We start from the raw sequence: 14,599 nt of genomic DNA on the forward strand, positions 1-14,599 counted from the left end.
GTGATGCCACAAGGCCGGCTCAGTGCAGCGGCAGGAAGCCGTTTGTTGTTCCCTGACAACATAATCTTCACTTTTGATCTAAAAAGCTCTCCGTTCACCTGAGGATGCCGCCTGGTAAAGCTGAGCTAATTCATACCATTGTATGGAGTAAGCTTACCTAGTATGCCTCAGCGCACCACCAACGGTCAGTCAGCTCTCCGACTAGTATGTGGGAAAATAAGGGGCAAGAAAGAAAAGGGGGCGCTAGGAAAGCGAGTACGTTTCTAAAATTATCATGACAACGAGCTTGCTAGACGTCTCGAGACACTTCATCTTGGACTACGGGTCATTATACACACCGGTGCTGGTATGCGTTCGTTTGCCTGCATACAGCCAGATCAGCAAAGCACGGGGTGGCTGGACCTACAGAAGAATTTATTGATCTGCTCGTCGGCAAGTAAGTGGTATGTCCCGAAATTGGTCAATTGGTCTGTGTCCGTAGTCGCTTACGGGTATTTACTTATTTTTTGTCGACCTCAGACTTCGAGATGACAAAACATCATCACCAAAAGGTCAAAAAGTGCGAAAACCAGGTGCAGGCAGTGTCAAGCGCGACCTAGACTAGGGGATGTTCCCTTCATCGAGTAATCGTTCTCAAAAGCCCGCTAGCATACTTGCTATCGTTGCAACGTGACCTTAGTCTTCCCCCCAGACATCAAAGGCTGGTGCCCTTTGAAATGCTGCGTTTAATATCGGACCAGTCAGGGGTAGTTCTGCGAATGCGGCGAGTGTCCTCGGTATATGCCACTCGGAAATAATTGGAACTGCTGCGTGCCAAACTTTTGCTCCTAACATCAGGTAGGGTCATGACTGGAGGCTTCCAAGCTCCCTTGTTTGGTGTAGAAGCCAACCCACGTTTGTGGTTGCACGGCAGTACCCTCGCCATGGTATTTTGATAGTTTGATTAGACATCATCACAGGACGAGACAGACAACAATGCCCATCTTTTCACCCTGCACATACAATCCACTCAGCATTGGATATGTACGTTTATTTTCGCTCCATTATAGGACTGAACAGTCCTCCCAAACAAACAAGTCACGGTATGCTAACCAATCCTACGCAATATAAGCAGGCATGCGGCTTCCGAGTAGCTCATTTTTACTCAACTGAACATTCTGCTCATTTAAGTCAAGCAGCATCAACCGGCGAATTTTCCTAACCACCATGGTACACCAAACATCATCGTGGGACACAGATCCACCGGCTAATGGCGTGTCGGCGTGACGGTCATCCAGGATTCCAGGCCATCATCATCGAAGCGGATCCACCGCCATCCGGGGCCGTGGCAAGACCATTTGCTTGTCGACTCAATGGTGAGAACCTGTTAGCACAGGCTCCGCTAGCATGAAAAGTAATCGCTGGCTCATCTAAGCCAAAATCGGGTTGGACAGCGACACTCGAATGGGTTCCAACGCTGCCCCGGCGTCGAAATGCAGAATTCCAGTGGACGACTGCAAAGCTTGCTCGACGCTCGGCCGGTCGCGTAGCGTAATGCACGACGTGCTTCCGAATCACTTCGAAGTACACCTCTATCAACATGAATTGCTTCTCATCTGGACCACAAGCGTCCACGCCTTCAAACGGCGGATATGTGATTCGCTCATGATATCACGATACCTGAGGCGAAACTAATGCCGTGTCTGGGGCAAGGAAAGATTGCGCATCGGAGAGCTGCTCGTCTGGTTCATTAAGCAGCCGCAACTCTTCTTGGATATGAGATCTGACTGCGTCCCGAACATTTTCCCTTCGTTGGTTTTGCCTAGCCGGCCTAAACCTCAGCTCGTGCGAGCTAGCTGAAGCTTGCCCTGGCCGCTGTGGTCAGGCACTCTTTGTTTCGCCTCTGCCTCTGGCTGTTAAAATCTCGTCACAGTCATTTATCGCAGCGTGCAGGACTTTCAGAAACAGTAGGCGATTCTGATCGTTTACCCCATCGTGATATTCCATGATTTGCGTAATATGTTGAGTAATTTTGCAGTATATTGCCGAGTTTCGGTTTCCTTGGGGCAGTTCCTTCTCAGATAGAACCCGATACGATTCCATGATTTTTGACCAGAGAAAATTATCTCTTGTCCCAGCGATCAGAGGTCGGGTTCGGTATGTAAAAAACTACTGTCCTGGATGTGGAATGTCCGACTCCGCATACCCAGAATCTCAAACGACACTGCCATGTTCAGGATTAGAAATTTTATATGATATCGATATTACCCGATATAGAATGGAGTCCTGTATGGGAACAGATTATAGGTTCTGCTTGCTTCATCAAAGAGGTACTGCACAACGTTGCCGGCACACACCTAATGGCCGCCAAGGTCTGAACAATTTCGCTTCTGCTCGCCATTTGCAACGTTCCCAAGCTATGTAGCTCGCTGTTCGGAGTCTCCAAGCGGCGACATACCCAAAGCAAAGTTCTTTCACGTCATCGATTGGGATGACGCGATTTCATTTCAAGAGGCACTTCTCCACACACCTGAAGGAGAAAATGAATATGAGGCCTAACTCGCTTATTATTTCGCCGAGAACTATAAATCCATTTCCCTCAACTCGGTATCGGTCTCGCCTTCGATCAAACTCTTTCCAGGACACCCCAAGGCCAGCCATCATCTCAACCAAGTGGCACATCGTCATCGTGTCATAAGGCTTAATGACAGTGGTGGGTATGGTATCCCACCTTTTGCGTTTCCGTTGCACCGCAACAGTAAACGTATGAGCTTCTTCCAAAGTTGGTGGGCTTGGTGGTAGGCTTTACGTTGAAGCGGTCCTGTTAGGCGGCCCAATATTTCGGTACTGTTTCTCCTGCCATTCACGAGACGTCTGCTTCATCTTTTGCACGACAAGAAGTAACACCAACCATGGGGCACGCTCGTTGTCGGCCGTGTGCATTGTCTCCTTGAGTGACCTTTTTGCATGCTCCTTGCGCAAATCGACTTCGGAGTTGGTGCCAGTTTCTTCCAGGCTCTGATATGTGCCTTTTAAGTAGAAAATCTCGGCATCAGGGACGGGCCCTCTCTCGTTGGTGGCTGCTTAAACAAGTATGACGGGTTCTTCGAATTGAACTTCGTATCGAAGCTCTTCCCAAGAGAATTTTCTGGATTTTGACTCGGCCCATTCACCCATGACCTTTTCGTTGCACTGTGTATAGCCTCGGGCGGAGGCATAATACCGCTGAAGGACGTGCATGAAAGTTGCCATAAGAGCTACGACTGACACGAGATAGCCACCACGGCTACGATCAGCTCGTTATCAGACATTTTTGCAAGCACTTGTCTGTGTTCCCTTCATTGAGCAGATTATGGCTGTCTACGGTCTTCGGCCAGACCGCATCATGTACGATTGCCCGCAATTTTCATCGAGTCTCGTCCATATGAGAGTCTTGCCAAGGACTAATACCTCGGGGGAAAAGATCCGGTACGATATGAACCTTCGAGTCTCAAATCTGGCGGAACTACTTTGGCAGAAAACAAACTGATTGCCATACACTTGGACTCTTGCAGAGCAAACTTGACAGGATCCCGCCCGAGATTTTGCTCAGTCTCGACTTTCAACCATGTCGTACCCCTGACAGCCTCATTTGGCCGACGGCGGGATTCAGCCGCAGACCCGTCCAAAGACCGGGCGTTTATGGGAACTCGGTCAACCCAGGTTCACTTCTTGCTGCATGGATCAAATAGCGGCGATTTATGATGTTGGAAAACCAATTTATTAATGTGTGGACACTGGGGGCTGGCTTGCTCATGATCAGAAAAAGACTAGAGACATTTCGGTCTCATGAGGCCCAACTGCGCGCCGAGTCCAAGATGGTGCCTCCATGCCCAACCACCACCCTACTTACCTTGTCGTCCCTGTCAATTAGAGGAGGTTCCTCTCGATGAAGTTTGACTGCGCCAATCTCTTCGTTGACAAGTGTCGACGCCAGCTATCAAGCGGTCGTCATCTTCTGGCTACCGTCTGCACCTAAATCCATTCCCATCTTTGGCGGGCACTCGATTGTGTAACCCGACATACTCGCTGCTGCCGTTCCCATTTGGAATCATTCCAATCTACACAGGGCTTCTCATGCAGTCGGGGACGGATAGGTTCATTGGGTTCAGCTACGGGAATCATTCAATCTAATGAAACTGCCTAAAGCCTGAAGCTTAAACCTGGCCCAGGGATTTGCAGCCAGCCGATCAACGCAATCGTGGGCTCTATTTATATTCATAGAGGCTATTTAGCAAGGCAGACCGAGACCCTGTAAGCAAACAAAGAACACAGGCGTTGCACGGAGGCGTGCTCCTTGTACGGCTGTTGTTCCAGTCCTGGTTGGAGGACGTGCACTGACATTTGGCAGCAAACGAAGGACCGTAAGCATCGTCACTAGTAGATGATATTACTTTACGGGAAACCAACAACCAACCGTCCTTCCTGTGCCTTATAGTAGTACTGCCCTGCTATCAATAGAAACCGAGACTGGACTCTTTTATAAATCAGGAGCCAAGTGAAGACTATGGCGTCAACGCGCGCCGCAAATTGTGCAAATAGCGTGATGGAATCGACGCTGAAATGTGCCGGCTGTATAGACAGGCCAAAGTACAGTCTTGGGGATTCATTCAAGATTATGTAGCCCAGTTATGACTGTCGCAAAGACCTTTGGCCAGGACACAAGGCTTAGTATCGTGTTGGGCAAGGAGGGGAAAGTTTTTACTAACAGCTAATATACCCAGGGCGGCCCTATTGACTTAAGGGAAGTGATTTTCGATGTTGGCCTCACAAAGATGGAGTTTGGAAATGACACTTAGCGATTGTATCAGAAGCAATAACCCCTCATCGTAAGAAGCAAATAGGGTCATTTCTCAGCCATCTTATCAGGGACGCAGATCGCAAAGAGACGGCATTTGCAAGTAATCAATGCATATCCGCGATGGCATGACTGTGTTCCCTGATGCGAAAGCTTTTTAATGGTCAGTTATTGTCTTGGATCAACTCCCACCTAGTAACTGTAGAAATTATACTCAGTAACCTTGGTGTCAACCATTGACTTGTTGGACATCGATATCGGCGACCTTGTTCCTCGAACTAGAGTCATATCAAGTCACGACTCCAGCAACTTCCCGCACACTATGTCCGGATTGAGAAGTCGCCTTGGCGGCTAAGCATGGATTATCGGCATCGCGAGTTGTCAGTACGTATTGCGCGATACCCTTATTCCCAATGAGGAGTCCATGTCTGGCAAAGAATACCACAACGTTAATCATCCCGAAACTTACGATGCTACTGAACCAAATGACTCGAATTATTTTTCAACTTTTACCGTTCATGAATGTCACTCAGCTCAGAAGGAGGACCGGGGGTACAAGGCGGGCTCGTTTGCATTTTGCCGGCTTCTGTCAGTTGCTACCCCGTCGGTCAAGACATTCTCTGTTGCTCTGCTAACGACTTTAAAGAACGGAACAACTCAGCAAATGCCAAGAGTTCAAGTTTCCTGGATATTCCGTAATTCACATTTTCACGGAACAACTCATAGTGTACTCTACTCTTGCATGAAAGCGGGTAGTTGTATACTCACTCAGGGATTTCTTGGTCACCTCTCCGATTCCATAAATGACGCCCGCATGCTTGGCAGGAGAAGAGGAGGATTTTCCCATTGATATGGCAATACATGGGCATGTTGGGGTCTTTTTCCTATGCACGGGGCTTCATATGGTCAAGGTAGGGTCTCACAGCAGCGGTGGATACAATACAAGGCCAGGTTGCGAAACGCTCTGGCACTTTATTCACGCACACGATTCTAGAATGTATCAAAACAATTTCGGTCGGGACTAATACTGAGGCAGGTTTTCCCACGGCTCGTGCGGCTAGACAATGCGGTGTGAGTTGGCCCTGGGCGACTGAAGTCGACGCCTCCGGGCGTCACGATGGCTCAACATGAAATGTTGTTATTACTAGTTGTTACACCTGAGCTGTCATGTTACCCCACAAGATGACACTTTCAGCTACCAATGGCGGTTGCATATGGAAGGCAGTTGTTTGTTCCCAAATGCCTGGGTATTGTCATCGCCGAAAGCCACCTGCATTGCAGAATCGGGCGGTGGTGTGACGGGTCACCGCTGTTGTCGGTTGTCAACTTGCACGCCTTTGAGTTACATAATATGACAACAAATCCGCTTCAGGCGCTTTGACACTGTCCTCGCCACAGGTGAGTGAATAAAGAGAGAAGAGACCATGTGAATGGCAGGCACAGACCATGTTCATGTTGGCTGACCATGGCGGCCCAAAGACTCAGCTGCTGCAGGAAACCCACGATGGTTGCCACCATGACGAGCGTATTGCATGCCAGATCCCCCTCCCTTACTTCCAGTTGACAACTCGTCAACTCTCCAAAAGGCAAAATACATGGAAAGGTCCACAATGTGGACACGGACACACAAGATCGTGCTACACTTCCGCATTTGCTGCATCATGGCAGCCAGATCTGCTGGGGCAAGCCAGCCTGGCGGCGGCGGCGGCGGCGGCAACCCGTCGTTGGCAATGTTTCTCGGGGAATGCGCCACTTGTCTCCTGGACGTGAGGTTTCCATCCCAGACGCCAATGGGTCTTGGGAGAGGAACAAGAAAAAGAAACGCTGCGTCACCTCCGTGGCTACAAGAGTGAACCCGACAGACTGGAACCCCGTTGGTTAACTTGGTTCTTGTTCTTATTCACACACACACACACACAACAGGGCATCATGTGGCCCCGTGGGTTGAACAGAACATGGCTTTTCGGGGTCAACCCTGTGAATAGTAGTAATGGCCAGGCCAGGATAAAAGGAGCCTAGGTTGCACAGGACTTGGCCTGGAGTTTGACTCTCCTTCTTTTTTTGCTTTAATTTCTACTCCTCTGGGGCCACAATCTTTCGGATATCTCGCCAAATAAAAAAAGTACCGTTGACTATCGGTTTCCCATCCCCCCCCCCTTGGACACGATATTTATTCCAGTCTTCTGCCCTTGCTGCCCCGTGGCACCCCTGTCTTGAACCACAACCAACGTACCACCTTCTCATGAGGAGTATGGGGAACTCACTTAGTAGACCGGAAGGCAAGCCTTCGGTTGACAGGCTGACGACAATCTCGAGGGGCATTCAGGAGAATACCCAGATCCTCACGGACAGGCTGCACACCCAGGGGCTTAGTGCACCCTCGTATGAGGCACATGGTCTTGCAGACTTTCCGCTGAAAGAGTCCGACGATGAGACATTGAGGGCCAGGCAGCAGATTTTGTCCCTGACCAAGGAACTTCGAGACTTGGTGCTAGGACCGCGGGAAGCGCTGAAGCTGATGGCCTTGGATGTAAGCGGATACACTCGAAGAGCGCCATGAAAGAGTACAAATGCTGAGGGGAGAAACACCAAACAAATACTAGGTTGTCAATTATATCCCTCTGCACGCAATCTACACTTTCAAGATTGCAGAGGCAGTGCCTCAACAAGGATGCATCTCATACGACAGCCTGACGAGGGAAGTCCAGCGCGTCTCGGGCTTCAAAATCCCTGCCTCTGAGCTTCGCAGGCTCCTCCGTCTCGCCATGGCCAACAATCTCTTTTGCGAGCCGGAGCTTGACCACGTCGCCCATAATCGCACCTCACTCGTCATGCTGGAGGACGAAAGCCTAGCTAGCTGGGTTGGATTGTACACGGTCGACCTGTTTCTTCCCGTTGGCAACACAGTGGCAGCTATGCAGAAGTGGCCTGGTTCTCAGGACCTCACAGAGACGGTATGTGTACTCCTTTTTTTTTTTTTGTGCGTCATCCGGTACCTCTTTTTCCCCTTGATTCATTCAATACGTATAGCAAAGGAGGGAGAGAGAGAGAGAGAGAGAATGGAGAAACTAACTTCTTGATTCTTCCTCCTTCCCTCCCCCAAAATAGGCCATCAATATCTCGTACGGCCATAGCAACACCTTCTTCAACCACGTCCAAACCGACACAACCCGGGCCAAAAGGTACGATCTCGCCATGCGAGCCCACGGCTCCCGTGAAGGGTTCGACGTGTCACACACAGTCCACAGCTACCCCTGGGCAAAGCTGGGCAACGCCACTGTCGTAGATGTAAGGTCCACCTCCACCACCGCAGCAGCGGCGGCAGAAGATTTGTTGAGGTTGTACAAGCCCGTGGCTAATTCGCGACTGTGTTTTCCTCGTTGCCCGTCAAAAGATGGGCGGTAACGAGGGATACGTATCCATGGCCATCGCCGAATCCTTCCCCAACCTCAGCTTCGAAGTCCAGGACCTCCCTGGCATGCGGACCGACGCAACCGTCGGCAGAGTGCCGCCCCATCTGGTCGGCCGCGTGAAGCTCACGACGCACGATTTCTTCCTCGAGCAGCCCACCGTTGCGGGCGCGTACCTGTTCCGGCACATCTTCCACGCGTTCCCGGATAGACACGTTGTGCGGGCTCTGAGGGCGCTCGTCCCCGCCATGAGGCACGGCTCGCGCGTCATTCTCAACGACGTGGTTCTGCCGGCCCCGGGCGCCGTCTCGCTGGCCGAGGAGAAGACGTTCCGCCTTCTCGACGTCCTGATGAAGACTGTCTGCAATGGTCGGGAGAGGGAAATCAGCGACTGGAAGGTCTTGTTCGAGGAGGCCGACGCCAGGTTCGTCTGGCAGGGGGCGTGGAAGTCGAGCGGAAACCTGTGGTTTGTGGAAGCTCAGTGGCAGGAGAGGCCAAGCATGAATGGGGGCGAATCTCGCATTTGCTAGAGGACAAGGGCCAAAGCTCGTGAGCCCGCCCGGGGGGGGAGGGGAGGGCGACTAATACGGTGTTGCAAAGTTGATTTTGTATTTTGATCGTCTGGTCAAGAATTCGCGAAGCCAGTTCTACATCTATTCAGGCCAAATCTGGCGCCCCAAGTTCTGTCATCAGCGGGATTTAGTGTCTCCCCCCAAGCACCTCTGCTGCGCACACGTCAGATCTTCTCCTGCGGCCTTGTCCTCTCCTTGATATTCCTTGCAAAGTCTACCGCCATGCAAACATGATGGCTCAGCGCGACCAAATCGCCGCTCGTGTCAAACACAATAATCTCCATGTCGGACCTCCCGTTGCTGATGGCCTTGCTGGACGCCCTCATGCGCAACCACTCCTCGCCCCCGGCGGGCAGCTTCTTCTTCACCTCGATGGCCATGGTGACGGTCGGGTACCAGTACGCCTGGTCAAAGGCAATCTCCCCTTCCTTCGGGGGCTGGCTCCCGTCCCGCTGGCGGTACGCCTCGGGGATGAGGGCGGCCGCGGCATCTGCCACGAACCCCAGGGAAATGTTGGTGAAGGGCTCTCCGTTTGCGCAGCGCAGCCAATAGTCGTGCGTGGAAGGGGTGGCATGGCCGGCTCTCTGGAAGTAGTACTCGAGCGTCCTGATACTAGACACACGCCCCATGAGCGGGATATGTAGGCGCTTCCATTTGGGATCGCTGCCCTCTCGCATGCGCGTCAGGTCCGCGGGCGCAGGCTCATACGGCATGATCCAGGCGGTGTTCAGGGTGAGCCCTTGCTCCTTGTCGAGGTCCGTGTTGGTGACGTAGGCGACTACTTCGCCCTTGGCTCTGGATGCCGGGTCCAGCCAGGGACGCGATTCCAGCAGGCCGTGCTGGTGCAGGGAGATGTGTAGCACGGAGCTGTTGCGGCCCATCTTGGCTTCTTCGACCACGAGGTACGCCTGGCCGGCCGCGGTGCGGTTGAGGTACTGGATGTGGATTTTGAGCGTGTCCGGCTGGCCCTGGGGGGTGAGATATTCCTGGGCTGCTCTGAGAATGACGGAGCCAACGTAGCCGCCGTTGGGGACTGAGATGCCGCCGCGTTAGTTTGACTTGATGCGAGGAGGGGCCTGTGACGGAAACCCACCAGAGCCGATGCACAGCTCCTCTGATAAATCGGCCGAGAAAATCTGGTCGGAGAGTCTGGTGACTTGGGTGTGCTGTTCGAGCGACGGCGGGATGAAATCATCCTCATCCTGGGCCTGACTCGGACCCCACGCTGCGTTTTTGGACATGGCGCAGTCTTTTCAATCTCAACAATGTCTAGAGTTGAAGGTGGACTTTGGGGGGGACGTGTCTGTCGCGGTGGTTTAAAGGGCGGAGATGAAATACATTAGAGGTTGAGATGATGAGATCCGGCTTAGAGCGCTTTCACAAGCCGAGGTCCCCCCGTCGTCTCCGGGCCGGATCACGGGCTCCGTCCCCGGGCTATCTTCGCGCCGCGCCGCCGCGCGCTATTTCCAGGAAGGGCAATTCGGATGTCACGCACCAGACTGACTGCCTTGTCAGCCGCATCGTCATGGCACCCATTTCTTGCACCATGGCCGTGTAAATGCAACCGTCCCGTGATTAGAAATTCATCATAATAAGCCCATTCCTACGTCTTGGTCGTTCAAAACGGCAATCGAAGTCGAAGATGAGCTACAAACTCCAGTACAGCGGTAGGCAGTCGGAAAGGGAAGTTGGCCCGCTCTACCGATCAGGCTCATCATTCTCCTCATGCTTGAAGGCAGGTCACGTAACCTTTTCAGGAGGGTGGATTTTCTTACTAGTCTTCGACTCTTCGGGTTGCTCGGAGCGCAAACAAATGCAAGATGCAGCGTTGCATTCATCAGATCTGTCGCCGCATCCGGCAAGCCGTGGGTCCAGAATCCAGACGCCAGAGGGAGAGGTGATGATGGACGGTGACTTCATCACGATTTACTTCTAGAGGCAGGGCGGCAGTGGAGATTGGGCATGGCCAACACCCAGGCATGATCTCATGCTAATCAATCATTTTGACTACTAAACGCCGACCTATCCCACTTGAACCTTGACTCGATTGGTCCCGTCTATAGCTGCCTTGTAACATAAAAAAGAGGAGGGCGAAAAAAAAAGGGGGGGGGGGGGTAAATAAATACGTCGAGGTATTGGTTCATTTCTCCCTCCACCAAATGCAAAAATATCTTATTTCCAGTGCATTACAGTCGTGCAAAGACCTTGCCAAAAATCTCTCTTGCCTTTAACAAATTAACCACGCTTATGCGCTCATTGTCTAAGTGAGCGGAGTCACTAGCACGGCCGCAGGGTAAATGTGCTGCGGGTGCGCCGAATTCCTTTTCCAAGAATCGAATGGCCGGGATAGAACCACCTTCGCGAATATAGAGTGGCTGCCGTGGCTTTGATGACTTCGCTACCGAGGAGGCCTGCACATTTCCACTGGGAGAATCGCTCCGGTCAAAGCAATCTGGCCATGCTTCAATGATGGCTTGTCCCAGCGTGCGGAATATCTCGTTGGTAGGGTCTCCCAGCCATGGTTCGGCCTTGTTATCAATATTAATGCTGAGTCGGTTCTGAGACTCGAGGAGCCCAAACTCGCGACGCAGGAACCAGGACATCGCCTTGGAAACGTCTTCAACTTCTTGTCCAGGCACCAATCGTAGGCTGATGTGCGAGCTAGCATGGCTACTCACGAGACTTCCATCAGGCCCAGATACTTTATATCGGTGGATGGTGAGGTTGGGCTCCCGCCATCTTGCCATGAGCGACTGTTTGAGCTTTTCTTCAGACACAGCCTGCGATTGATGGCGTACCATGATGGAGGCAATGTCGTCATATCGCGCTTCCTCTTCAGGTGTAATAGGTGGAATGCCATCGTAGAATCCTGGAATTTGAATTCTATTTCCAGGACCTTTCAGTTTGGATAGAATACAAGTTAGATCCGTCAGCGGTTCATCGGATAGATGAGATCCATCCACTCCAGAATGAATGTCAGGCCGAGGAGAGTCAACGCAAATGGTGGCATGAAGCACACCACGAAGCCCATACGTCAAGCATGGGACTTCATCGTTGAGCCAATAGCTATTGGCCAGCAGGATATAGTCCACATGACCAATAAGCTCCTTATTCCGTTGTACAGCTTCTTCGAAACCTCGAGAACCAAATTCCTCTTCGCCTTCAATCAGAAAGATGACATCGTTTTCTAGCCGCTGTGCCTGCATAAGATCTGTCACTGCATACAATGCCGCAATAATGGGCCCTTTGTTGTCACTCACTCCACGGCCGTAAAGGAAGCCGTTGGTCCCGGTGGCGGTGAATGGGTTCGTGGTCCACTTGCCTTTCCTACCATCGGCTGGCACCACATCGTAATGCCCGTAGAACAGTATGCGTTTTCGCTGTTCCAAGGCCTCCTTCTTTCCCGAGAACTTGGCATAAACAACCGGGTTGTGGGCCTTTTCGGTGCTGAGCATTTCGACGTGGCCACCTAGGCGTTTGAAGAGTGACCCTAGAAAAGTAGCGCCTCGGCGACAATCCTCGGCGTATTCAGATCGAGATGACACAGTTTTGTAAGAGACGAAATCACTCAGTGTCGATAGGAGCAGGTCGTTGCTCTTCTCTGTAAGATTCGGTTTCAAAGACGTCAAGTCCTTGACGGACCATATTGCAATGTCGTTGTCATTCGCGCCGGTAATGTAATACGGCTCCGACTTATGCGTGGTAATTGCAGAAGCTAGGATCTTGCCCTGGTGCGCTTTCCACTTTCCAAGACACTGGTACTTTTGACTGACATGTCCGGATGATACATGGCCATGAGCACAGTAATGCGCTGTGCTGTATTTCTGTGCCGCTGTTAGAAACACTACCTTAGCCCCGAGATAAATGATGCCACTTACACTAGCCCATCCATTGGTTGAACCAGCCCAGAGGCACCCCCATCCCATTTGCAGTGACATGACGTCTCCTCCAGGGGCTTTAATCACCCTTAGCCTCTGAGTTGTGTCTAAATCCCATAGCTCTACTATGCCATCGAGCTTTCCAGCATATAGGAATGAGCCATCAAGGGCAATTGATAGAACTGACTCCGCATCATCAGCGCCTAACGTCATAATTTCCTCGATGCCGCCGTCATCGCCGTCAGCATGACCACGGCCGTTTCTACTTGACCCAGTCAAGCTCCAGAGCTTGATGGTACCATCGCCACCGCCCGAAATAAGAACATCATCATCTGCATCCACTTCAACTGTTGGGCCCTGTGCCATCAGCATGCAGTATACGTAGCCATTGTGCGCAAAGTGACGAATGCATCCGCTGTCAATCTCGAGAACAGACTGCGCTCGGGGTATGAGAGCCCATCGATCTTCGCTTCTTCTCGGTGTAGCCCCACCTCCAACAGCCTTTGAGTCGAAGAATCGATGACTTCTTCGATCCGGATGATTTTGTGAGTCCGGGGATGCACTTTTAGAATCATCACCAAGTCGCACCCATTGTATGGTCGTATTCTGGGCTCCAATATACAGTGTGTCGTGCTGTGCGCTGTAAGCAGTGCAGAAAATATCGCCAACATCGTGGAAGCCGTAGATCTCGTAAAGACGACGCAGGGTCTTGGGACACCAGACGTTTATGACGGCATCACCAGCGCTGGAGAAAAGGAGCGACGAATCGGGAGAAAGAAACAGCGACAGAATACATCTCTTATGCGCTTGGACTTGGCGAAGCTGATGGAACGTGTCCAGAGACCATACAACAATTTCACCATCTTGAGTGCCTGCGTATATGGAGTCGTGCTTCGCGCTGACGGCGACGGCGAGGACTGTGCTGTTATGTTCGAGACTATGCATAAGCTTGGGGGTCGCTTTCGTGGCTTCGGGTGTCTCCAGAGCGTTCGCAACTGAGGACGAGAGAGATTCCTGTGTCCCATTAGAGGCCATGGTTGCTAGATGCCGTGGCACAGCTCTTTGGTTAGCTTGGTCGTGACGGAGGTGGTCGGGGCTTTGATCGCATCACAAAGCTTCTGTCCGGCGACAGCTTCCCCCCGAGCCCAGTTAAAATAAATGAGTAAGATACAGGGCAGACAGTGTTCAAGTTCCTATGCGACGGGCTGTCTGAGGAAGTTGGTTGAAGAGAGACCACGACTAAAAGGTGAGGGAAGGGAAATGAAGGGTATGTGAAGTCAATCAGTGACTCTTCCAAGTTGCGATGGCGTCAATTCAATGGCGTGGCATTGGCCCACCCCACAGGGTGCGAAGTCGGCGGGGCAGGGAGCTCCTGCCAGATGTCCATCTTTTTGACAGCTCTTGACCCCTGTCTCCGCTATCCGGCACCGGTTGAACTTAGCCGCAGCCTGAGGAAGGAGCCGCCCACTGACTCTTACAGGGGGCGGGGCGGGCGAGTCCACGCCTGAACCTCGATTTCGACATGCACCAGACATGTCAATGGCCCCAGTTGCTTGCGACTCTAAACCACACCGCTCCTTTCTCCGGTGATACTGGAACCTGACATGGAGAACTTCTGAATAGACTCACCGAACACATTGCCAGGCAAATGTTTCCCATCCACAGCTACAACCGTCTGCTGTTCTCGGCCTCTTGCTTCTTCAAATCGAATTCTGTCACAACCGCGACAGCCTCCACCTGACGCCCAGGCTGGCTCGGATTCGGGTGTCGTTTTGGCGGCCGTCATCTCGCCGTCTCTTGATGATTTCCAATGAAGATTTCGGATCAAAGAAAATTTAAGGTCTACCATTTCCTTGGGAACGGGAGATTCGGCAGTCTGTCTTTATGTACATGACTGAAGCACACATCTCGGGCCAGGTCATG

At 51.8% G+C, this 14,599-nt stretch overlaps 3 protein-coding genes across 3 annotated transcripts; 1 reads left to right on the top strand and 2 right to left on the bottom strand.

Annotated features, from left to right (window-relative positions):
• Window positions 1–7,058: 7,058 nt before the first annotated feature.
• On the top strand, window positions 7,059–8,756 carry GRA3_0 (Grayanic acid biosynthesis cluster O-methyltransferase; the record flags this gene model as incomplete). Its single annotated transcript, XM_014691477.1, has 4 exons — window positions 7,059–7,346; window positions 7,420–7,770; window positions 7,925–8,104; window positions 8,211–8,756. 4 exons carry the CDS (start codon window positions 7,059–7,061, stop codon window positions 8,754–8,756), a joined length of 1,365 nt encoding a protein of 454 aa, XP_014546963.1.
• A 206-nt stretch (window positions 8,757–8,962) lies between these two features.
• On the bottom strand, window positions 8,963–10,039 carry G6M90_00g035690 (uncharacterized protein; the record flags this gene model as incomplete). The annotated part of the gene is made up of 2 exons (XM_014691478.1): window positions 8,963–9,831; window positions 9,892–10,039. 2 exons carry the CDS (start codon window positions 10,037–10,039, stop codon window positions 8,963–8,965), a joined length of 1,017 nt encoding a protein of 338 aa, XP_014546964.1.
• A 945-nt stretch (window positions 10,040–10,984) lies between these two features.
• Window positions 10,985–13,711, bottom strand: G6M90_00g035700 (uncharacterized protein; the record flags this gene model as incomplete). The annotated part of the gene is made up of 2 exons (XM_014691479.1): window positions 10,985–12,622; window positions 12,677–13,711. 2 exons carry the CDS (start codon window positions 13,709–13,711, stop codon window positions 10,985–10,987), a joined length of 2,673 nt encoding a protein of 890 aa, XP_014546965.1.
• Between the last annotated feature and the right edge of the window lie 888 nt (window positions 13,712–14,599).

The sequence above is a fragment of the Metarhizium brunneum genome, chromosome 2 (genome assembly GCF_013426205.1).
Source record: "Metarhizium brunneum chromosome 2, complete sequence".
Taxonomy (NCBI): Eukaryota; Fungi; Ascomycota; class Sordariomycetes; order Hypocreales; family Clavicipitaceae; genus Metarhizium; species Metarhizium brunneum.